Here is a 26,186-nt window from a genome sequence, read left to right on the forward strand (position 1 = left end):
TAGTCTGATGATCATTCTATCAGTCTGATGACGATTCTGTTAGTCTGATGATGATTCTGTTAGTCTGATGACGATTCTGTTAGTCTGATGATGATTCTATCAGTCTGATGATGATTCTGTTAGTCTGATGATGATTCTGTTTGTCTGATGATGATTCTGTTAGTCTTATTTTGTTAGTCTGATGATGATTCTGTTAAGACTGTCATATTCAAAGGATGACATTTTTGCTATTTTCGAGTTGCATAAAATAGGTACCATGTACATGTATGTACTTTATTATCAAAATCAACACACAAAATTATTTTGTTTCATAGTTAAAGCTAAAAATGCATCATTTTTGTATCAAACCACATTAAATTTACCATTGTCAATAATACAATTATTACAAATTTATCATTGTAGGGTTATCAGGTGGTTCTTGTTCATTGCGTTATGTATTCAACTGATTTTTTTTGTCGCCCTTCCCATCAATATCAAATTATCACTTACGTTGTGGAGGTGTTCCAAATGCCGCTCTGACAAGCTGTTCTGACAACAGACTGCCTCCCTCCAGATTATTGAAGACAGTAGGCTCTGTGGAAGAACGTCCCTGATCTAGTAGATTACGTCGTACTGTGGGATTCCCAGCTGTTACTGATATTTAAAAAAAAATATACCGGGGTATATAATACAAATAATTTAAAAGTACAAAAAAAAACTCATATGAATTTCATTATAAGTTTAGTTTCAGACATATAAAGTATAAACACCTATGTAAAATGTGAACTGTTCCGTCTGTCAATATAGTTTTAATTTGTATTGAAAATGGAAACTGACCTTTAATATCACAAACATCACCGGTTTGTAAATTTATGTTGTTAATTCAATTTTATCGATTGAAAAAACCAACATGTTTCTACTGATCAAACAAAACCAACATGTTTCTACTGATCAAACAAAAACAACATGTTTCTACTGATCAAACAAAAACAACATGAGCAATACTAAGTTTATATACGAGTTTCCATTTCATGTGAGATGTTATGAAATAATTCTTAGAAATTTTCATTTTTGCAAGCATTGGTTAGAAAAAACTAACATTTCAAGATGAGTTTCAGTAAATCTCATCTGAAAAGAAAACAAATTCAAGATACTTTTTCTCCCATAACTCACAAAACTTGAATTTAGACTGGTCTTAAAGTCAAAATGTGGAGGGCTAAATCAAACAGAGACAGCCATTTTGTTGAGATATTCACAATTCATTGTCCATATTAAAACGTCATAATTGATTTCTGATAGACACAGCCAGTGGAAAGTGTCCTAGAGTATATTACAACAGTGACATATGCAAAAATATTATCAGGCGAATTCACTGGATGAAAGACCTATTATATGATAAAACAATTTTACCTTGTGCTGGTCCCTTGTATGGCATGGTGGCCATATCATCTGGTACAGTTTTCGGTCTTGAGGATCCAAAGGGTGCATTGACTGGTTGAGAGTCCAAACCCTCCGGACTTCTACGATCAACCATGCCCAACTTTGGTGGCGATCCAATAATTGCAGGAAGAGATGCTGGAGCCACAACAGGAAACTGAGGTGAACTGCTTCCTGTAATCAAGAACACATTTGTGCCTAGAGATTCTTATGGAGACAAGCATGCTGAGGAGCATTGCTAAAGCAATACATGTCCCCTACCAAGCCCCCACTAAAAATATTAAGAGTGACCTTGACCTTGACCCAAAAACCTTGAAACTCAAACTTATGAGTGTTTATGGATATGTAGTGGTCACTTGAAGGTTTGTTACTGATAGCTTTACAAAAAGTTAATCGATCAAACATTCTGGTTCTATTATTACTGGTAAAAAGTTAATCGATCAAACATTCTGGTTCTATTATTACTGGTAAAAAGTAAATCGATCAAACATTCTGGTTCTATTATTACTGGTAAATGAAACTTTCTAGAATTTAATGAGATTTTCATTGGAAAGCTTCAATAAAAATTGGGGAAAACAACATAACACAAATATTGGCAAAATTCAACAAGACTACAATAATGTTAAGTTTGATATAGAAATTTCGTTATAGAACTGTACGTGAAATAATATCTGTCTCTTCTTTTCAAAAAATATATTCTCCAAATAATTCATATTTACACTGTAAAATTGATATCTACAGGTTTTACATATATGAATAGATGCTTTGATTTCTTAATTTCAATCATAGCACACATACTGATGTCTAGAGCTTATACATTTTACATATCAATTGACATCATCCTATCAACGCACCTGATCTGCGATGAGGTGAGTTGGCAATACTGGGAGGGGTTGTGCTGAAACGAGAAGGGGTAGCACCAATGCTGCCTCTCTTCCACTGCCCTGTACTGGGCGGAGTCCCAATGGAAAACTTCACTACAAAAATAAAACCACAATTTATTTTGGTTCCAAAACATTTTTCTCAATTTTTTTTCAAGTATCAAATTAAAAAGCCATGTGATTTTTGGGGGGAATTTTCACTACCCTGTACCTTACTGACAGTTTACATCATGTAGAGAGGTTATCTACTTCTAATTAAGGTTCAGATCGACTCATATCGGAGTCTCAAAATTCAGATGTCTACATCCAAGTAGTTATAATTTCTATATAAAGATCCATTTGTCACTTATATTTTGTGTGATAAATACATTTATTAGTCGTTTATTTACAACATAAGCTGAATTTATCCATACTTTGTATGTACATACACGTATATCAGAATTTAAGATTGCATTGTATATACATGTTCTTACTACAGTAATTATACTATTTTGTATGTTAGATACACTTACACTGTTTTGTTTATATTGATACATACAGTAACACTGTTTTGTTTATATTGATAAATACCTACATTTATATGTGTGTTCATGTCAAGCCCTACAATTTACTCCTTTATATTTACACTTTTTCATTAAAATTCTTTAATGACATTAATACTACAATTACACCTAATTCATAGGTTCAGTAGTTGATGGTTTTCTTGTGAGTCCCTGAACAGATAATTGAGTCAGTATTGAATGTATGACACTGTACCTGCTGGTGGAGACAGTGATCCAATATCAGGTCCACACAACTTAGCTTCCACCGTTGCAGGTGATGTCTTCATATCTTTCTTCTCTGTCGAGTCCTAAAATGCAACAAACAAAATTCAACAACAAAGAAAGGTGACGTTTTATGACACTGAGTAAAATATGACCTTAAGTAACATTATCTTTATGTACTGAAATCCATTGTCTATGTATTTCAGTTAAAAGTAAATACATCAAACAACAGTGGTTATGCTTCCATATATCTGAAAGTTTAACTGCCATTATATTTAACAGTCAAGTTTTTTATCACCATTCAGAATTAGCCTAATGCGAGATTCTTTTCTGCTGGTCTTCTACCTTGTTTGAACCTGTACTGGAGCCAGTAGGAGAAATGTCCATGCTGTTTTTACGAGGACTTGATGGCGAGCCAGCAGACATCCTGTGGTAGGCTTGCACCTGTCCGGGAACAGGGATAGGTTCCGAGGAGTGGGGTTTGGTGGGAGGGGGTGTATCTGTCTGCATAGGGAGGGTGGACGGGCGGCTGGGACTGGTGGCTTCCTCAGGGGACTTCTTAAAGGCTGCAGCCCCAGAGGAGGGACTCACCTTCACTACCGCCAGGGGCAGGGGCAGGGGTTCTCTGTAATACAGAAGACAATCATTAGGGCAGGGGTCTAAGTATTACTAAGATAGTGTTAAAACTCTCAGAGCTAATAAGATGCTTTTATGATCTGAAAAAGTTGGTTATGCAATAAAAACTTGTAAGAAAGAAAGAAAGTTAATATGGACATTGATTTATCAAGAGGAAGAACAGCAGGGATAACAACATAAAATATCCATGTTAAAATTACTAGGACAGCACAAGAGATCAATGTTTAATATACAAGGACAACAAAAGAAATCAATGTTAAAGTTATGGCTCTCTCTACAACAAATGAAAATAGTATTAAAACATGTTATACATTTTTTTCTATTGTGATAAAAAGTTCATGAAAGCTTAGATGTAATTTATTTCAAATTGAAGATTTCACGAAAAGCTGGATCCATTGAAAATTTAAATGAAAAAGACATATTTCAAAACTTTAGGCATACAGTTATGTGAAGCCTGACTTTACCGACCACTGACTTTAATGACATCCTGTAACATCCGACTGTATCCAAATAAAATGGCTGCATGCTCCACTGTCATTGCGGACACTGATTTTACCAACATACTGTAATATCTGACAGAGTGACTCAATCCCATACAGTGTCGGTAAAGTCAAGTTTCACTATATATGACTCAGGCCAATGGTTGCTGGAACCATATTGAACAAAGATTGCTATAGGCACCCAAACAAATCTTCCTAGAAATGTTAAGATGTAAAAACATTTGGAAAAGTACTGATAGATTCATATCTTCTACAATGTACAAAGGGATCCAATTTAATACAGATAAAAAAAAACAGCATTTGCCAACATTGAACACCAATGCTGTATGTGGGGGAGATTTTTCATCTATCTCACTTATGTGACAATATCGATTCAATGTTACAACTTAATTTATTTTTTAAACAGAGAAAAAAAAAATTGAAAAAATTCTTACCATTCTTTTATCAAACAACTAAGGGCTTTTCCATTAAAATATCTACCTGACCCCAGGACTCCACAATAAATCACTTCTATAATGGTAGGATTGCCTTCCTATTACTTCTATGTAATTTATTAAATAAATTCTATGGGTAGTACCCCTTAACCAAACCTGGAGTCCTGGGGTGGGGTAGATGTTTTACTGGAAAAGCCCTAATATTCTATTGCCACTAAATGAAAGGGATAAATTAAACAGCAACTGTGAAAGTATACACCATCAACAATACTGTGTTGTAATCCAAAACAATGAGGTACCTAAGAGTAGTACATGAGTATATACTTACACAGCTTTTACGGAGATTTCTTCCGGTGTTGGAGCCTTGACCGGTTTTTCTGCACTACCTGTAACATGAAAAGACCTACATCAGGATACTATTTCTTAAAGTTAGCGTCTAGTCATATATTTCATAGATAAACATCAATGAAATTATACAACAATTTCCTGTGGAACCTTGTTAGTTCAGATACTTTGGTTTCTGTAGCTAATGTTTTGTATGAGTGTAATGACAGAGGATTGGAATTCAAAACAGTATGAAGAGAAATCTTATTTAAAGGCTTAACACAGATACACTCTTATGTCTTTGTCAGTTAATGTCAATGAGGTGATTATCTGCAATAATTGTTCGAGAGTGGTAAAGTACTGTAACCCGCACAAGTGGGGAGGGGTAGATTATTTTGGAATGAGATAAATCTCTTGATATTCAATATGTGATCACTGATACACGATATTGGGGGAGGGGGAACAATTTCAAGTGCCTTGAATTAACAAGATTCCACTGTAATACATGCCGTGATGAAAATCATACCTTGTAAGTTTTCACATGGTAAACTCACTGGTACCATCACAAAGTCCTGAAAAGAAAACAGCCTTTTAATATGCTGCATTAGAATCATTTTACAACATTCAAAGAAACTGGATCTATCATTTAAAAAAATTCATTTCTCACATAGATAAACATTAAGTCAACATTTTCTGAAAACATTTTCAAATATTTAGTTAGAACCATGATTTTTATTTTCATATTAGCCAACTAAATTTCAATAATGTTGAAAACTAAATAGAACAGAGCTGGTATTATAAATCTTTCCAATACTGTACTGTACAATAAATTGAATTTCAACAACTAAATGAAACTATGAAAAGAAATCTACAACTGACGTACACTGCTAACCTCGGTTGGGCTGTTACTTCTAGGCGTTTGTCCGCCCTTCTCAACCTTCAGAAATCCAGCCACTTCTTGTGACGAGCCATGAATAGCCTCTGCCTCCTCTCGCTTGATGACTTGGAGAGGTTTTGGTGGTGTAATCTTCACAGGTGAGGGGACAGGGGGAGGTGTGGGGAGTGGTGCTGTTGTTGGGGGTGGAGGGGGTGGGGGTCGGCGAGGGGGTGGGGAAAACTCTGCCCGACCTGACAAGGGTGAGGCAGACACATGACTAGGAGGGGTGGGGCTTGCTGATGAGAATCCGTGACTAGATCGACTGGGTACTGGTACTGGTGAAGCTGTAATAGTTTAATCTTTATATTTTAATCTCATCATCATTAAATAATAGCTTTATATTGTTGTCATTATACATATAATTCATTTATATAATCAAAATTATATTTTTAACATTATAATTCGTCAATATTATATTTTTTACATTATACACTGTACATATACAATGTAATCAATATATTAATTACCTAATATAATATTAAAATTTTACATATAATTCATTTATATTTAATATCATATTTTTGATATTATAATTCAATAATACTATTAGTATCATATTTTTGACACTATTAGTATTATATCTTTTATCAAGACAACAACATACTAAGATTTAAATACATCAAAGTTTGTACTTACAGGCCTTTAATGCAGGAGGAGGGTTCAGGAAGGGGTGAATGAAGAAATCCTCTACAACAGAAAAACATACTCATCAAAACAGGAAGTAGAGACAAACAGGGGAAGTTCAATCATTCTATGTATTTAATTGTAAGTTATACACGGATACCAGTTATCAATGGTCAATAGTACAGAACATCCTCCTATACACATAATTGCCTCTCGTATTTGTTCTGTTTTAGAGTCAACATCATTCCAATCATTCATCTATACACGTGTAGTATTTTGAAATATTACCGGGGTATAAACAACTGACTTCCCAGTTCATAAACATGTACAGTTCAATAGTTGAGTGTTAGTCACCAAAACACTACTGTATATTATATACCACACCCTGACTGGAAGTCAACTTCTTTGATTTACTTAATTACCAGATTTACTTAATTACCAGATTTACTTAATTACCAGATTTATCCTTAAATAAGTCTCCTAACTTACTGTAAAGTTCAGTATCGTACTTATAATCAAATAAACCCCCTCCTTTTGTAAATGTTTAGTATCGTACTTATAATCAAATAAACCCCCTCCTTTTGTAAATGTTCAGTATCGTACTTATAATCAAATAAACCCCCTCCTTTTGTAAATGTTCAGTCTGGAAGTTTAACCCTTTCAACCCTAAGAAACTTTAGTAGACTCTTCCATTCATTCATTATTTGGAGTCCAATATGATCAGTAGGGGTGAAAGGGTTAAAGAGAGCTTATTTGGGAGTCACTTTTAACTTACAATTTCAAAATTGATCATTCTTCAACAAGAGGCCCATTGGGCCTGTATCGCTCACCTGGTTGGATTAGACCAAATGTCAAAATAATGTCACATGTTCAATTCGTTTTATTTGTTAATCTCAAACAATGCTATATATGGTTATTGTGTGGGGATCCCAACTGCTTTAAAGAAATAACGAAGTCCAAACTCTCTAAGGGTCTGAAAGACCTCAAGAATTGTTTTTAGGACATCCATTCATAACTTTATGACTAGTAGCTATTTAAAGAATTACCTCTATTTCCCCTATTGGCCCTGCCCCTTTGGCCCCTCAGGGGTCAAAATCACCATTTATGCAAAATCTGTTCCTCTTCCCCCAATGATGTTTCTGACCAAATTTGGCTCAAATCCATTCATAACTTTATGACTAGTAGCAATTTGAAGGAATTACCTCTATCTCCCCTATGGGGCCCCGCCCCTTTGGCCCCTTGCGGGTCAGTGTCACCATTTATGCAAAATCTGTTCCACTTCCCCTAATGAGGTTTCTGACCAAATTGGGTTCAAATCCTTTCATACATTTATGACAAGTAGCGATTTAAAGGAATTACCTCTATTTCCCCTATGGGGCCCCGCCCCTTTGGCCCTTCGGGGGTCAGAGTCACCATTTATGCAAAATCTGTTCCTCTTCCCCCAATGATGTTTTTGACCAAATTGGGTTCAAATCCATTTATAACTTTATGACTAGTAGCAATTTGAAGGAATGACCTCTATTTCCCATATGGGACCCTGCCCATTTGGCCCCTCAGGGGTCAGAGTCACCATTTATGCAAAATCTGTTCCCCTTCCCCCAAGAATCCCTACTTAATCTATCTTCATTATCAAGAACATGTTAATTCTTTCTTAAGTTTGAAATTTGAATATTTTTAAAAGCATTGAATACTGAAATTGTACATATATTCAATTGCAATAACATTATTTTATTCAAAATGTCAACATATAAGCATTTCACCTGAATTTTTCTGTTTATAAATACCATAATTGTTTGTAAGTTTGCAAGGCTGTATTATAGGTAAGAGAAACAAAGGACACTGTCATGTTTTATCCTATCTAGGGCTGTATTTTCTATCAAATGACACAGATATATATACGGAATACTGAGTAACCTTCCTATCATCCTCTACTCACCAAAAGCAATCCGGTCTCGGGCATTCCTCTTGAGCATTCGAAGTAGCAGGTCCCTCAAACCTGATGATGTGTCCTTTGGAACACTGCCACAGAGTAAAACAATACTTTAATTAAATATAATTCACAGAGTTAAACAATACTTTAATAAAAGTTTTTCAAATTAACTTTTGAGATTTATTTTCTTTTATATATATATTTTTGTTTTATTTTTATATATATATTTTTGTTTTATTTTTATATTTATATTTTTTGTTTTATTTCGGTGGTACTATCTTGTTAGGATTTGTCTTTTCAAAAGCGACACATATATTGCATGCATAAAATGTATCTAATATAAGACATTTCTGAATGCAATTGTCTCATCTCAAAAAACCCTTTGAAAAGCATTACAAAGAGTGTTTCAAACACAACATACGCCAGCATCACCAGAGAGTTGATTCTATCATTTATAGGACGACTGGTTTTACCTCATAGGGAGTAAGGCTTCTCAGAACTCAAAATAAAGCATCAATTTATCACAAACTTTATAAAATTTTCCAGACTTACTTGGGTTTGAGTTCTGCATGTTTTTCATAGAAGTGTTTGAGTTGTTGGGGAGTCTGTGCCTGGAAGGGAGCCTTCCCAGTCAAACACTGGAACACGATGGTCCCTATACTCCACAGGTCTGCCTTGGCATCATACTGCATGGACATTATCACCTCCGGAGCCTGTTTGACCAGAATGGAGAATAGATGCATTAGGTTCCCAATATGATCTTAATGAAGCTAGTTGATCAATTTTCTTTGAACTGCCACAAGATTTAACTTGAAGTACCAATACCCCAAATATATGTGATCCTTGTAAAGAGCGTTGCATTTAAAGCAATATAAATCACAGATTATACTTTATCTGATAACCTATATAATTACCAGCACCACAGCATTGGAAATTTGTTTGTTTGGTTTATCACCCTATGAACAGCCAGGGTTATTTTGAGGCGGGGTCTCCTTGTAGTAGTTGGTGACTAACACAATCAATAATATATGGGAGGCCTGTTGTATGCCATCCAGAGCAATTAGGGTAAAGTATGTTGCCCAAGGACATAACAGACACAAACAAACACAGGTAAGGAGTGTCAAACCAGACACCTCTGATTTTTACCTGAGGTTACGAAGTGGCACTAAGCTATCACTGCAGTTGAACAGAGAGGTGTTACATGTTGTTATAAAACCACATATCGGAATGATTACAAATGAACAGAGGTCACTCGATATCTGTACACCTACCATATACATAGGAGAACCACACAGTGTTGCTGCCATTACACCATCATGCAGAAACCTAGCAAATCCAAAGTCAGCTGAAAATATAATTTATATCTTTATAAGTCATAACATATGTCAAGTGGACAGAACCAGCCACTAATTATGGTAGCATGGCTGACTGCTACAGTTAGGGTATCAATCTGATTGATAACAAGTTCATAAAGAACTTAACTAATAATCAAGTAATTATAATCAATGAAAATGAATTCAGTCATAAACTTTCTTGTCTATTTGTATTTTTAGTTCTTCATCTTCAGATTCCATAATTTTTGGAGAGATTTAACTTCCCGTGGAGTTGTCTACCCTAAGACATTTAGCTATTCATCACAAACATACTCTACTCGCACAATCTAAACCTATGTAAATATTTCATTTTTTCCATCTTGTATTTCTTAAACAAAAAATCTCACAGAAAATGAATTAATCTTCATCTTTAGCAAACACCTTATGAATAGAATGAAATACTCACCAATCTTGAGTATCATCTCACACGGTGAGGGATTGGTTTTGCCTGGAGGATTTTGGAGCAAGATGTTTTGTGGTTTTAAATCTCGATGTACAATTCCTTTGCCATGTAAGGCTCTCATAGCAGCAGCTATGGTAAATAGAAACAGCATTAGTCCTATTTCACAGGACAGGGAAAATCTAACCAATTCTAGATTTTCCTGTATCATCACAGTGTTTGAAAGTATGTATGAAAATTCCTTAGACAATTGGTCTACAGAAAATTTAAATCCCTTAGCCCAAGTTATTTTTCGATAGACCTATTTTGTAAACGTATATTGTTTAAAGTAGCATAACTGCATCACGCAAAAGCTTGCATCATCAAGTTCATACTCACTTAAATGTTTGAAGCCAATAACGCGCTATTCTCAGTAAAAATACCTTGATTGTAAACTCTGATTTCATATGATTCTTTGTCAGAAAATATAGGAATGTTGTTAACATGAATTAAAATGTATGTCAGGACTCAAACTTTTCATAGCCATTCGGGCCAACATTTAGAAATTTTACATAGACCGGCCAGGTTTTCTATAGCCTCGGGCCATCGGACCACCTTTACTTTCGAACACTGTCATCATATTGTAATTAAAATGAAGTTGTATTCTTGGTTTATTGCCTCGAATGAGATTTTGTTGCAGTGAATCAGTCCTCGACAAATGTAGACTATCTTCATCAGCTAACAGATCTTGTTATTTTATCACATTAAGCGGACACATAGATTCACATATCTTAAAATTTAAAAGTTGTTACGATTTTCCAGTGGATCTCTTTTTCACTATTTTCCAGAAAATAAGAAAAATCATGAAAAATGAATGCCTTGAAAATGTTATAAACAATAGAGATTAAGGCCTGTTTAAAACTTCCATAAAAATATTATCAATAATCGAGAATAAGGCCTGTTTAAAACTTCCATAAAAATATTATCAATAATCGAGAATAAGGCCTGTTTAAAACTTCCATAAAAATATTATCAATAATCGAGATTAAGGCCTGTTTAAAACTTCCATAAAAATATAATCAATAATCGAGATTAAGGCCTGTTTAAAACTTCCATAAAAATATAATCAATAATCGAGAATAAGGCCTGTTTAAAACTTCGATAAAAATATTATCAATAATCGAGATTAAGGCCTGTTTAAAACATCCATAAAAACTTCCAATTACATCCTTTTTTCTGAAAGCTATTTCCCAATATCACAATTTTTAGATGCTGTAAGTATCTATTCATCTTATAATATCTATGTAAATGGTTAATACGTATGTTACGATATTAAGACATGATTGTCTAATTGACTTATGGATATGTGTATCTGGCCTATCATAACCTCACACCCACTTCTTCACCTTTGGATGACCTACCTATTTGCCTCAGGAATTGGGATATTGTGTTTTCACTCAATGTCCCCTTCGCTGAAATAACAGAAAAATATATCAAGTTCATGCAGTAATGCAGTAGGATTTACTTTACAATCAAAAATTGTTTAAATTGTATTTATTGTCAATATAAAATCAATCTGATTGACATGTAAATAAAATGTCACCCTTTAGGATTTGTATTATCAAAATAGCGTAACTACTAATTATAAGTCATGTGATTATACATTTATCATAGTTACCATAAAACATACACAAACATAATATATCATCATATATGCTTAAATAATGATTTTAAATGAACTTAACAAAAATATCATTTCAGAAATGTCTATACCTCATGATCAATGTCCTTACTTTTTTATTCTATATATTGATTAAGAATAACAAACTCTGAATTCAAATTCCTAAATTTAACTGAAACACAGGTGTCCTATTAAAGAATTTTATCTATAAAGAAGTCATTAAACATAACAAACAATACCTGGTAATCAAATTTTTGAAGCACAATAAATATTTACCTTGCAAAAAATCAGCAAGATCTCCTCCATTGCAGTACTGTTAAAAAGATGGTTAATTACATATTACTGTACAATACATTCGGTATAATTTGTTTATATGATCCTTTATTTTATCACCATAAAACATAAACTCTTCAAAATCTAATTATTTCAATTACAATACACTTCAAAATGTGCATTGATCCATCGAAATATTTTCATTTCTCTTCGAATTCATGCATGTATAATGTACCGGTACTTAATTTTTATTAACAGAAATCAGAATTCTATTTTAAGACTTTCCATTAATATCAATTTTTAAACATTACTATATATTTGAAATATAAACCTACCTCCATAACCAGGTAGACATGATTAGTGGTTTCCTGCAAATTAGATAATCAGAACATGTATTATTTAACTCATTAGTCACAGGTGATTTTTATAATGTTACCCGTATAAGCTGAATCTTACTGAAATATATCCTACCCTTATTAAAAAAAATTACAGAATATTAATCCTGATGTCATTCACTGTGGTATAATCCAGGACAATAACTTATTATTCTCTTTTTTTTATCAAAACAAATAACAAATGCAAATACTTTGAAGTTGATCAAGACCTCCTTAAGTTGTTTAGGCAGTGATATACTTTTTATTGCAACCATGTATAATTATTCATAAACTCTACAGACAAATGACCTCATCATCATTACTCTGAATATTTAATTATTTATTATCATGTAGGTCAAGGTCATGAATCCTTAAGTAATGCTGTAATGTTTCAATATATTATCATTTTTATTGCATGTAAGCCGTGGCTAGGTCACTTTTTCACCTGTATCATTATTATGTAAATTAATTTATATATATATATATATATGTATACATGTGTCTCTACAGACAATGTCTATAAATATAAGTCATGTATCCAGGTAAAACATATATACCTGCTTGCAGATGTCATAATGATTTCACCTAGAAACACTAGCTAATGGGACAGGTATACACAGGTAAATGTTCACCTGGTTTTCACGCCTGAGTGGACAGGTCAATCAACACACCTGATCTGGATATAACAATCAGATGATTCCACCGCCTATATATTACATGTACATGTATACTTAAAGCTTAGCTGGCTCTTATACACTTGTCAGTATCAAGGTGTCTAAACAAATGCCATAATACCGCCAATAAGTACCAGATAAACCAGTCCATCTAACAGGGTGTTTTATAACATCACACATGGGTGATCAAGCTTGTACACAAAGACTGGTAAACATGGTGATGTCCTCAATGTAACCTTAGGCCACATGTACATCAAACCAAGGCATACAATTCTTTGTATATTGCAGTATAGCATATATATACTTATAAATGTATCAAAGGCAATTAATCTACATCCCCAACTCCAAAATTATATACCTAGTAAGATTATGTAGAAATATACAGAAGATGGGATGGATATCTTAGGTTATAGTATCAATTTCTTTAAATTCACACTACATTATATAATTAGTGTATATTATAGATATTATTACCCTTTGTTATATCAATATGTATGTACATTACACTTTCTCATATGGTGTTTTAATTTCAGATTTAGTAACACTGTGTCCTTGCTATACTAGTGTTCATTCTTAGTTGTTTTTATCTTAAACTAATTAATATGCTGTGATACTTTTATAAAATTGTGATTATCTTTTTCATGATTATCTTTTTCATGATTATCTTTTTAATCATTACTTACTAACATTTTTGTAGTACATGTCTTTTAATTATTTTGTTTGTTACCATAATAAAATTTCTTGTATGTTGTAGTATGATAATCAAAAGTGAAGGAGAGAAAAAATGCAACAACCAGACCAGAACTCTAACCTGTGGTCTACAAACTGTCCTATACACAAGCTTTGGCCACCAGCAATCTTCCACTTAACTCGGTCATTCCTTCTAAAATGTTCTACCCTGAAGAATATCATACAAAACCCTATTCTACCATGGGTATGTTTACAGTGCCGAATGTAGCAGGAGAGGAATTAATTATGCAATGACCAGACAGGTCAGGGACTCGAACCCAGTCACTCTTAAGAACACTCTAACCAACTGAGCTACATTTTTTTTATTGTATGTGTACCTGGCCATCACTGTTCAACCATGGCCAAGTCATGATCAAGTTCGGCTGCATAATAAGTGTCAGCATGCAAACACTCATAGAACTGTCATTTGTCGTGACTAGTGCACTGCAAATATATACATGTAAATACTGTACATCTCCTATATACACTGTTATGATCCAACATACCATATAGGTTTATTCTTAATGAAACTGAATCAAGAGTGCATGAAGGAGGTTGCATACTAGTGTAAAACAGTACGTAGATGTGATGGAAGATTTCCAATATTATCCTTAAACACAAGATCTGTCCACTGCATCATGAGTTTACTCTTAATTTGAAGTAACACAGAGAATGGAGAATTGAAGAGAACATTGGTCACCAACTCAAAACTTTGAGGATTTATTTTACCAGAAAGCTAATGGCATGTAACTTATTCAACACTTATTAAACAGGTACCTATATATACATCCATGTCCAGCTCTGCTCTCAGCTTAGAACCATGGCCGTCACTCAGGATTAGATTACGGGCCATGGGGCACAGGACTAGCGACAGATATCCTTATACTGTCAAACCTGTTCATAAAGACCATTCGTGTTTTTTTTTTATTTATTTAACAGGTTTTATGTCTGCTGTTATAGCCTTAAAGCTTAAAGCCTTTCAGCTGACGAGGCTCAAGAACTAAAAAGAAGCAAATTGACCTTTTAAGAGAGAACTGACATTTATAGGCAGATGGTCTTTATATTGAGGTTCATGTATATATATATGATGTGATTGATTCTGACAAATAAGTAATCAAAGCAGGTGGCCTTTATAGACAGGTTTCAGTTATACATACAGGAGGCCTGCAGGGCAGATTTAGCTGTATTTCATAGTGAGCAATATCACTGATGACTCAATAGAAAAAGAGATTAATTGATCTTGAAAATTTAGACAATTCCTAATTACAGCCCCTCAAACATGCCTACAACTGTAGCTGACAGAATACATATACGGAAAGCATTGATCATTTCACTCACTGCCCAAACAAAGGAACATCAGCAGTCTTTCATTAGCAGCCTGATTTTAACAGATTATTTGTCATATAACAAATAAGATTAGGCAGAACTATATAACTTGGCACAGACCTCCGGCCAGCTAATGTTATCTGAACTTAGAAGTGGCTTCTTCCTGGATCTAAAACCTAATCTTTCCAATGTGTTAACTAAAATATTGTATTCTATCACTTAAACCTAACAATTGTAGGTCTTTTGATTGGTAAAGGTTTTGAATCATTCATCTTTTCCATTATTTGAACCCCAACATTTCTGTATTAAATCCCAACATTGTATGGCTCAAACTTCTACAATATTGACATTCACCGCATACAATTTTTATTTTGTTTATAAATTGCAATCAATCTTATTCCCGAGTATTTATCAGCTGCCGTATCAGCAAGCTGTCACCTAATCTAGATTTATCATTATTTTTCCTCCTTGAGGGATTGAAGAAAAATTCATTGAACTTCATTTTGTTACAAAGTCCCTCAAACTGTGCTCAGGACACATATTAACAAACAAGGTGTACGATCAAGTCTTATATACGTTAAAATGAACTTTGTACTGTTTTTCTAACGGTGTTATTATCAGCAGTGTTAGTACACCTGAGGCCTATATATACTAACTACCTGTATATGTAACTGTACTCAATCTGAGGACAATGACATAAAATGTCACCTTTGACAATTTAATGGACACAGTGAAGTTGAATGACACAGGATATATACAATTACATCATAAGACTGTCACCCTCCCAGGACAAATCAGCTTATTTTTATTCAAGCTTATTTTTATTCAAACTAAATATCCACCCAGAATTATTGTGTATTGACTGGTCCAGGAGTACAAATGTGTAAACTAGAATTCTACAACTGGAAAGAATTTACATATATGTATAAATATAGGAACCAGTTTTTAAAACAGTACATAGTTTTCATCTGCATTGCATAACTTTATGAAAATGAAATTTAATCAGAACATTTTCTTATCATTTATCAGCTCTTTAATGTACACTTTTGCATCAAAATAATAAAAAAAAAAAAAAATTATTTTTAATACATAAGATTGAAGTTGAATGCTTAACAACGATAACGTTTGAGCCTTCGAACCCTATATGAATATAGATAACCGGGTAACAAGTTGTATGTAATGATATCCGGGTAACAAGTTGTATGCAATGATATCCGGTTAACAAGTTGTATGTAATGATACCCGGGTAACAAGTTGTATGTAATGATACCCGGGTAACAAGTTGTATGTAATGATACCCGGGTAACAAGTTGTATGTAATGATATCCGGTCAACAAGTTGTATGTAATGATACCCGGGTAACAAGTTGTATGTAATGATACCCGGGTAACAAGTTGTATGTAATGATAACTAGGTAACAAGTTTTATGTAATGATAACCAGGTAACAAGTTTTATGTAATGATATCCGGTCAACAAGTTGTATGTAATGATACCCGGGTAACAAGTTGTATGTAATGATACCCGGGTAACAAGTTGTATGTAATGATACCCGGGTAACAAGTTGTATGTAATGATATCCGGGTAACAAGTTGTATGTAATGATACCCGGGTAACAAATTGTATGTAATGATACTCGGGTAAAAAGTTGTATGTAATGATACCTGGGTAACAAGTTTTATGTAATGATAACCAGGTAACAAGTTGTATGTAATGATATCCGGTCAACAAGTTGTATGTAATGATACCCGGGTAACAAGTTGTATGCAATGATACCTGGGTAACAAGTTGTATGTAATGATACCCTGGTAAAAAGTTGTATGTAATGATATCCGGGTAACAAGTTGTATGTAATGATACCCTGGTAAAAAGTTGTATGTAATGATATCCGGGTAACAAGTTGTATGTAATGATACCCGGGTAACAAGTTGTATGTAATGATACCCGGGTAACAAGTTGTATGTAATGATACCCGGGTAACAAGTTGTATGTAATGATACCCGGGTAACAAGTTGTATGTAATGATACCCGGGTAACAAGTTGTATGTAATGATACCCGGGTAACAAGTTGTAAACATTGCGACATCAAATTGTATCTTTGACAGCTATTAGCTCAGCCTTTCTTCATCTCATTCATATCAGGTTCTATCCATCCAGACATTTTCAAAATACAGAATACAGAAAAACTTTTATCTTTCAAGATCGTGTGAAATTTTCTTTGTACAACAACATCTTTTAAATTAAAAGCTGACATGCAGTCTGGTGGACTAAGAAAAGAAATTGATCAACAGACAAATTGATCATACATATAAAAATATGTCGGATATGCTACTAAATGCTTTGACAAACTGTTATTAAACACACAAAAAGTAAGATAAAACTATATTTATTTCAACTGAGGGACCAGCTGGGCCCATCATTTGGCTAATGTTTAGATCTATATTGATCTAATATGCAGTAAACTTATACAATGCATCAACAATTGATTTGTATGTAGACAAACAGCCTGACTCCAGAAAGGCAGGTGTTTATACCATTACATAGGATTTACTATTACATGTGTATTGTGATTAGCATTTCATTGTACCACACCCTTTAAGTATACATATGAATTCCTGTCTTTTTATCAGATACATAATGTATTTAAACTTTTAAAAATATATGTGACTTGACCATTAGTCATTATCAAGGACCTTCAATTGCCATGAGGAAAATGTACATGTTGAATCAAGTCTTTCATAATGTCAATGATTTTTTTAATGATTTTGTCATCGTAAGAAATTGTGACTGTTGTCTAATATATTTACATTGGAATATAGCATGTGTGATGTCGGGCCTACCCAGCACCAATGGGGATTTATACTGCTGGGTATACAGTAAACATGTACCACTACAGCTGAGGCTGTTACCATACAGAGGACTACAGCATGTGTATTGATGGTATTAGTGATAATCACATCAATTATAGCTAACCTAAGTACTCCCAGCTTGCAAGTTCCTCAGCTCCCTGGTAAACAAACCCACAGTAATACAAGCCATGATCAGGATCAATATGGCTTTGACTAAATACATCCACAGTGACTGCAGTCTTCTGATATCTGTGAAACTTGACCCGCAAACGGAATTTTGTACTGACATTTATATATAATTATAAATCATTCCACATGATTTATAATTTTATCAACTGCTAATTGATATATGCATGTACATTAATGGTCTATCCTGGAGCTTTTATAACAAATGTTCTCTACTGTCCATAATATGTTCTACAGCTATATGTGTACGATATGTTCTCTACTGTCCATAATATGTTCTCTGTCCATAATATGTTCTCTACTGTCCATTATATGTTCTCTACTGTCCATAATATGTTCTCTACTGTCCATAATATGTTCTACAGCTATGTGTACGATATGTTCTCTACTGTCCATAATATGTTCTCTACTGTCCATTATATGTTCTCTACTGTCCATAATATGTTCTCTACTGTCCATTATATGTTCTCTACTGTCCATTATACGTTCTCTACTGTCCGTTATACATTCTCTACTGTCCATTATATGTTCTCTACTGTCCATTATATGTTCTCTACTGTCCATTATATGTTCTCTACTGTCCATTATATGTTCTCTACTGTCCATTATACGTTCTCTACTGTCCATTATACGTTCTCTACTGTCCATTATATGTTCTCTACTGTCCGTTATATGTTCTCTACTGTCCGTTATACGTTCTCTACTGTCCATTATACGTTCTCTACTGTCCGTTATATGTTCTCTACTGTCCATTACATGTTCTCTACTGTCCATTATATGTTCTCTACTGTCCATTAAATGTTTTCTACTGTCCATTATATGTTCTCTACTGTCCATTATATGTTCTACAGCTATGTGTACAATATATTCTCTACTGTCCATTATATGTTCTCTACTGTCCATTATATGTTCTCTACTGTCCATTATATGTTCTCTACTGTCCATTATATGTTCTCTACTGTCCATTATATGTTCTCTACTGTCCATTATACGTTCTCTACTGTCCATTATATGTTCTCTACTGTCCATTATACGTTCTCTACTGTCCGTTATATGTTCTACAGCTATATGTGTATGGTATGTTCTCTACTGTCCATTATATGTTCTCTACTGTCCATTATATGTTCTACAGCTATGTGTACAATATGTTCTCTACTGTCCATTATATGTTCTCTACTGTCCATTATATGTTCTCTACTGTCCATTATATGTTCTCTACTGTCCATTATACATTCTCTACTGTCCATTATATGTTCTCTACTGTCCATTATACGTTCTCTACTGTCCATTATATGTTCTCTACTGTCCATTATATGTTCTCTACTGTCCATTATACGTTCTCTACTGTCCATTATACGTTCTCTACTGTCCATTATATGTTCTCTACTGTCCATTATATGTTCTACAGCTATGGGTACGATATGTTCTCTACTGTCCATTATAAATTCTCTACTGTCCATTATATGTTCTCTACTGTCCATTATATGTTCTCTACTGTCCATTATATGTTCTTTACTGTCCATTATACGTTCTCTACTGTCTGTTATACATTCTCTACTGTCCATTATATGTTCTCTACTGTCCATTATATGTTCTCTACTGTCCATTATACATTCTCTACTGTCCATTATACGTTCTCTACTGTCCGTTATACATTCTCTACTGTCCATTATATGTTCTCTACTGTCCATTATATGTTCTCTACTGTCCATTATACGTTCTCTACTGTCCATTATATGTTCTCTACTGTCCATTATATGTTCTACAGCTATATGTGTATGTTATATGTTCTCTACTGTCCATTATATGTTCTCTACTGTCCGTTATACAGCTGTGTAGTTTTCATTGAGAAATATTCAAATGTTAAAGATCATTTAGTAATGTAAGATAGATACAGAGCAATCAAGTACCATTCTTTCAAATATTTTCTTTTCTTTTTCCAAGACATATACATTTGTCCTTACCAATAACCACCAGTAATCAATTTAAAAGCATGTGATTCAAATGCATATAATCATTGTTGTAGCATTTCAGAGACAACTCCACTTAACCAAAACCTTCTCAGATCAAAGTAGACTATCAAAAGAACCTTTTAGTGTCCAAGTCAATCCAACAAGAAAACAAAATTTGTAGTAAGTTTGGAATGAGTTTGTGACTCCTGAATCTTTACATTACTACCATTCTCAAAATAGCATCTGAGTGCCAGTGATAGGTTTTTAATGTTATAGCAAAACGGTACACATCACTTCAACCTGGAAATGGAACTTTAAATACTTAGGTAAATCAATACATACATCAATGTGTCAATTCATGCAAGCTAACTGTGTAATGAGGAGGCTGGAAAGTATATTTATAGATATACTTGGTCTTATACATGTAAATTAGAAGCAACAGCAAAAAATCCATTACCTGGTATATCACTTTTAGCTAATTGCTTCTACAATTTGAGATTTAAATAGTTAAACAATAGACACTCTCGATCGATATACATATAGGTATATTGATCAGATGACCAGCCATCGTTGGATACCTGTGGTTGATTTCACTTAACAGTGTATGAAAGTATATATGAAAATTCCTTAGACAATATGTCTACAGAAAATTGAAATCCCATAGCCCAAGTCATTTTTCCATAGACCCATTTTGTAAACATATTGTTGAAAGTAGCATAACTGTCACTCAAACGCTTGCATCATCCAGTAATAACATGCTGTTATGGGTAAAAAAACTCTATTGTAAGCTCTAATTTCATATGATCATTTGTCAGAAAATATTGGAATGTTGTTTACATGAACTGTAATGTATGTCAGGACTCAAACTTTTCATAGCCAATCGGGCCAACACTTAGAAATTTTACATAGGACCGACCAGGTTTTCTATAGCCTCTGGCGATCGGACCACCTTTACTTTCGAACACTGTCACTAGGCTACGATGCAATAAACTTTGGGTATCCTAGCAACAATGAGGTCACAGCAGTGCCATTATCATATACATCCTTGTTTAATTTTCTTAATACATATAAATATGTTTCCTATATGTATAATATCCAGGTAATTTCAGGTATGTATAATTAAAAATAAATCCAACCTATTTATTACTGTTTGAGGAAATTTAACCGCAGAACCTAGGGAAAATCCACATGGTCGGGCAGGTGACCCCATACCTTTTCACGTCCAATCTGGGAATCCAACCCTGGCCACCTAATTGTGAAGGGCAAGTGTGTGACTACAGTGCCACCTGACCAACCAATATGTACATTATCCTGGTAATTTTGAGCTCAATTATTCCGATTTGTGATTTTTTTGCTGATTCTATTGCATTTTTAATTATATATACTGTATATGTACATATATATGTTGCCATATGTAAATCAAAAAGTGTATGGTATGTATTGATGTGTCAAATACAGTTCTGTTCGGTACGTTCTTCTTTTGCATTTTATGTAATCTGGACTTTTTTTAGATATTTCTGACAACAGTTTATTGAAAATTTTCAAGTAAAATTGACCATCAATATCTATTTCTTCAACGTTAACAGTTATAATAATTTACTAATGATGTGATATTTTTCTGATGAATTTAATTTGTGTTCCTGGAATCTGTCTACACACACATAGTGACAATCATTGTGTAACACTATACTTGAGCCAAGAAAATTTGTTTGTTTGGTTTGTTTTTGTTTAACGTCCTATTATATTTAACAGCCAGGGTCATTTAAGGACGTGCCAGGAAAGCCGGAGTACCCGGAGAAAAACCACCGGCCTACGGTTATTATTTATCAGTACCTGGCAACTGCCCCACGTAGGTTTCGAACTCGCAACCCAGAGGTGGAGGGCTAGTGTTAAAGTGTCGGGACACCTTAACCACTCGGCCACCGTGGCCCCCCCAAGAAAATTTGTTATCATTAACCATTAACTTACTTCATACATAAAACAAAGAATATTTCATTACCCTGGTAACAAGTTTTAACTTGCAAGCAAGAAAAAGTCTAGCACATCTTGTACAAAATGTTTTACGTAATAAAGCCAGAGGCCTAGGCTAAGCCATAAAATATCTTACATTTCTGTTAAAAGCCTTTTTAATTGTGCAAGCTAATGAAATAAATCATATCTCTACGGCAACACTCTGACAGACATTTACACTGCTATGGGAATACAGATACGAGGAATTCCTAGAGACACTGTCTGCACAGAGACATTCCCTAGGGATGGATAGCATTAAAACTCCAATATTATCAATAATTAGTGACATGACTGGAAAAGCATCATGAAAAATGTATCATTAGGCTTCCGGGTTTAGACCGAAAACCAAGAACTAAGTGGAAAATTTGGACCCTAAATCATATATATGCCAGGTTTACTCACATTGTTGAAGCCTCATCTGTCAGTTTGATAGCATTAAAAAGGTTTATTTGATTCATAAATGTTAATTTAGAAATCTCTAGCTGAAATTTGAATTTGGTGTAAAGAGATCAGGACAGCACATCAAGATTTTATAATAAGATTTTGTCTGAGACTGTTAATTACTTAATTGGGTTATCTGTGACTAATTATCAAGTGCTGGATTCTAATTATCTGCTACCGGTTATCAGGTGCTCTAAAGAATGAGATGATATTCATATTGTATGTTCTCTGGATGATTTACCCAGTAGATGTTCTCTAAATGATTTACATATATATACCCAGTAGATGTTCTCTAAATGATTTACATATATATATACCCAGTAGATGTTCTCTAAAGGATTTATGTATATATATATATACCAAGTAGATGTTCTCTAAATGATTTACATATATATACCCAGTAGATGTTCTCTAAAGGATTTATGTATATATACCAAGTAGATGTTCTCTAAATGATTTACATATATATACCCAGTAGATGTACTCTAAATGATTTACATATATATACCCAGTAGATGTTCTCTAAAGGATTTATGTATATATACCAAGTAGATGTTCTCTAAATGATTTACATATATATACCCAGTAGATGTACTCTAAATGATTTATATATATATACCCAGTAGATGTTCTCTAAAGGATTTATGTATATATACCAAGTAGATGTTCTCTAAATGATTTACATATATATACCCAGTAGATGTACTCTAAATGATTTACATATATATACCCAGTAGATGTTCTCTAAATGATTTATATATATATACCCAGTAGATGTACTCTAAATGATTTACATATATATACCCAGTAGATGTTCTCAGGATGATAATCTCATTTTCTCAATATCATGATCAATGACTTTTATTCTTCTATATATTCATATTCGAATCATGACTAACTTAGCTTCTCACTGATGAACGGCGTATGTATTCATAATATAGTCTCTGATGTTACTTAAGCTACTCTGATGTTACCTACACTAAGTATCTCTGGATGTTTAAAGTGATATTTCTATGATCTGAATATAATAACAAGATTCTCTGAATAATGATGATCAGATGGTCTTGTAGCTGCTAATCAGGTGCTGTCTGAAGCAACTATAATGATGTGTTATCTTACAAAGACCAGTAAATCAGGCAATTAATCATATAGAGCCAATAACCAATACAATGTACTGATGAACATTTTGGCATTTGTATGGTATATTGCTGATGTAATCACAGGCTAGCCAAGGCTCAAGTAGCTCGATTATATATTGTCAATAACATCTATAAAGGACTCAAATCCTCATACAAGTCAAGACCAAAATAATCTACCCAATGCAACAGGAAATGATTTGAACACACCAACTACACACTCTGACACCATTTGGGATCAATGTCTGAGGGTAAATGTTGCATCCCCAGTCAGTTTTTTCAGAAACAGAATCAGTCTCATCGTTACTTTTTGTCCACTAATGGTGTTATATCTCGATAATTTCAATCATCTAATACAGCCTATGATTAGAACAATTACTGTACATGTATATACGTAGAAACGTTGAACTTAGTAAACGAAATCACAACATAACAAGGTATAAATCTTTGAAATCCTAATGAACCAGCCATGGATACAATATATAGTATACAAGAGGTCTCATTAAAAGATCCAGGTTATTATATTAAGCTATACAAAGTGATTCAAACACAAAAGTTCGTCAGTATATCCATTGTTTGTTCCAGAGTGTTGTTTACATGTTTCGGCTCTAAGAGAAGAAACATTTAACAACATTCTGGAATAAACGTTACAATAGATAGGTATATGGACGAACTGCCGTGTTGGGACTCACTCTAAACTTATAAGCTTAATTTTGATCAATGAAAGGCATGTCTGTAATTGTCAAGTTTAATTATGGTTCAGATTCCATTGTTATCTCTAAAACATTTAACCATGGTAGTAGACATAGAATATTGTAAATATAATGTACATAACAGTAAACAAATTGATAAAAATTATATATTACATTTTTGTGTATGTTTAAGCTTGAATAAATTTGCTGAATTTCAAATATGAAAGATATCATAGTGATTTTTTAAATTGTCCAAATGTTAACAGTTTTATATATATGTTCAAAATAAAAAAAACAAAAAACATGTTCAGAGGCCTAGGTTTGGTGAAGTTGTTTGTGTCCAAGTAAAATCTGACTGAAATCTTACATAATTACTTTGTACCATTGCTCACCCAGTAATTGTGTATGAAAGGTATATAACTAATGTGTGTCAATGTGGTCGTCAATGTAAACATTGGGTCATGTCTTGTGTTATTGTAATAAGTTGTAAAATAACGCAAATAAAGAATCTGAAATCTGGGTAATGGGTTTTGATTCTGTTATTTATGTCGTGTCAACATTTTAAACATTCTGTTAATGTCATTAAACTGATGCATGTAGTTCAGAGATTAAAACACACAACAATTTTGAATTAACCGTCATAATTATAAGTCATCAGGTGTCCAGGACAGATGTTTGTGTATAAAACATGTCAGTATTAAACTATGAAGCATGTATTCACCACATACATGTTTGGAACGGACATGATACACAATATCAAATTCTAACAACAGTGTCACATGTGTATAGGTAGTAATATAATATCCAAGAAGTTTTCTCATTTCAATAGTGAATCATGATCAATTTATGGTTCTTTTTAGCCCCTGGGTAGATGTCAATTGAGCAGTTATGTAGTACACACCAGGTGAAAATATCACACGATTCACTTTCAGATGAACTTTCTAGAGGAAATGCTGCATTTTGCTTGGGGCCAAGGGGAACAGGGTGCTAAGGTGGGGGTAGGGGAGACAATTCAGACTACTACTGTAGGTCTCACACAACTAATTCAGCCAATCAGCTTGTGTTTCACCTGAACCAAGTCCCTGAAGAAAATGTGTTTCTTGGGTTTGTAGCTATTTCCTGAGTAAATAACACACGCAATGGGTATACGATATACGAGAATTAAGGGTAGGGTATTGAGATTTTAAAAATAAAAAAATAGACTCCTGGTATAAATAGAAAGGCGTAGGATTCCAGGTGTAAAAAGGCGGGAATTCCCCAGGTGGGGGTTCCCCTCTCCACTGTAAATTTCAGAGTTACTGTCTTCCAAGTACTGGTGAGCCCTTACATGCTACTAAACCTATCCAATAACATCATTTTTCTGGTAGGGAAATCTTCAATCTTTAATTTGATATCAATTTCACAATATTTGAACTTCAAATGAGCGAATGGAGTCATTGATAATAACATATAGTGAAACAATTAGTTGTGTGAGACCTGTAATGTCTCACTACAGGAATGTATTTTATATAAATAAATACAAACTATTACCTACCTTACAATCCAAAAGAGCCACAACATTGTCATGGTGAAGGTCTGATAGCTCCTGGAAATGTGAAGAGGAATATTATATCATCAAACTTAGGAGAATCAAGTTATGTACATTTGTATATATTTAAGTTTTACTC

At 33.7% G+C, this 26,186-nt stretch overlaps 1 protein-coding gene across 2 annotated transcripts in view; it reads right to left on the minus strand.

Moving 5' to 3' along the window:
- The window catches only part of LOC117332789 (serine/threonine-protein kinase unc-51-like), a 43,827-nt gene that overhangs the window by 12,848 nt on the left and 4,793 nt on the right, over positions 1–26,186 (minus strand). Inside the window, exons 3-19 of one of the 2 annotated variants that reach the window (XM_033891821.1) lie at positions 26,054–26,104; positions 12,488–12,520; positions 12,156–12,192; positions 11,620–11,670; positions 10,226–10,351; positions 9,718–9,791; positions 8,999–9,159; positions 8,453–8,535; positions 6,529–6,579; positions 5,848–6,176; positions 5,482–5,527; positions 4,960–5,017; positions 3,407–3,686; positions 3,054–3,147; positions 2,271–2,393; positions 1,390–1,590; positions 490–633 (exon numbers count right to left, since the gene is read on the minus strand). In XM_033891821.1, coding sequence (XP_033747712.1) covers positions 490–633; positions 1,390–1,590; positions 2,271–2,393; positions 3,054–3,147; positions 3,407–3,686; positions 4,960–5,017; positions 5,482–5,527; positions 5,848–6,176; positions 6,529–6,579; positions 8,453–8,535; positions 8,999–9,159; positions 9,718–9,791; positions 10,226–10,351; positions 11,620–11,670; positions 12,156–12,192; positions 12,488–12,520; positions 26,054–26,104 — 1,942 coding nt within the window. Of the gene's footprint in view, positions 1–489; positions 634–1,389; positions 1,591–2,270; positions 2,394–3,053; positions 3,148–3,406; positions 3,687–4,959; positions 5,018–5,481; positions 5,528–5,838; positions 6,177–6,528; positions 6,580–8,452; positions 8,536–8,998; positions 9,160–9,717; positions 9,792–10,225; positions 10,352–11,619; positions 11,671–12,155; positions 12,193–12,487; positions 12,521–26,053; positions 26,105–26,186 lie in introns of both variants that reach the window. The other variant, XM_033891820.1, reaches the window with a different exon arrangement.

Source organism: Pecten maximus, chromosome 8 (assembly GCF_902652985.1).
Source record: "Pecten maximus chromosome 8, xPecMax1.1, whole genome shotgun sequence".
Taxonomy (NCBI): domain Eukaryota; kingdom Metazoa; phylum Mollusca; class Bivalvia; order Pectinida; family Pectinidae; genus Pecten; species Pecten maximus.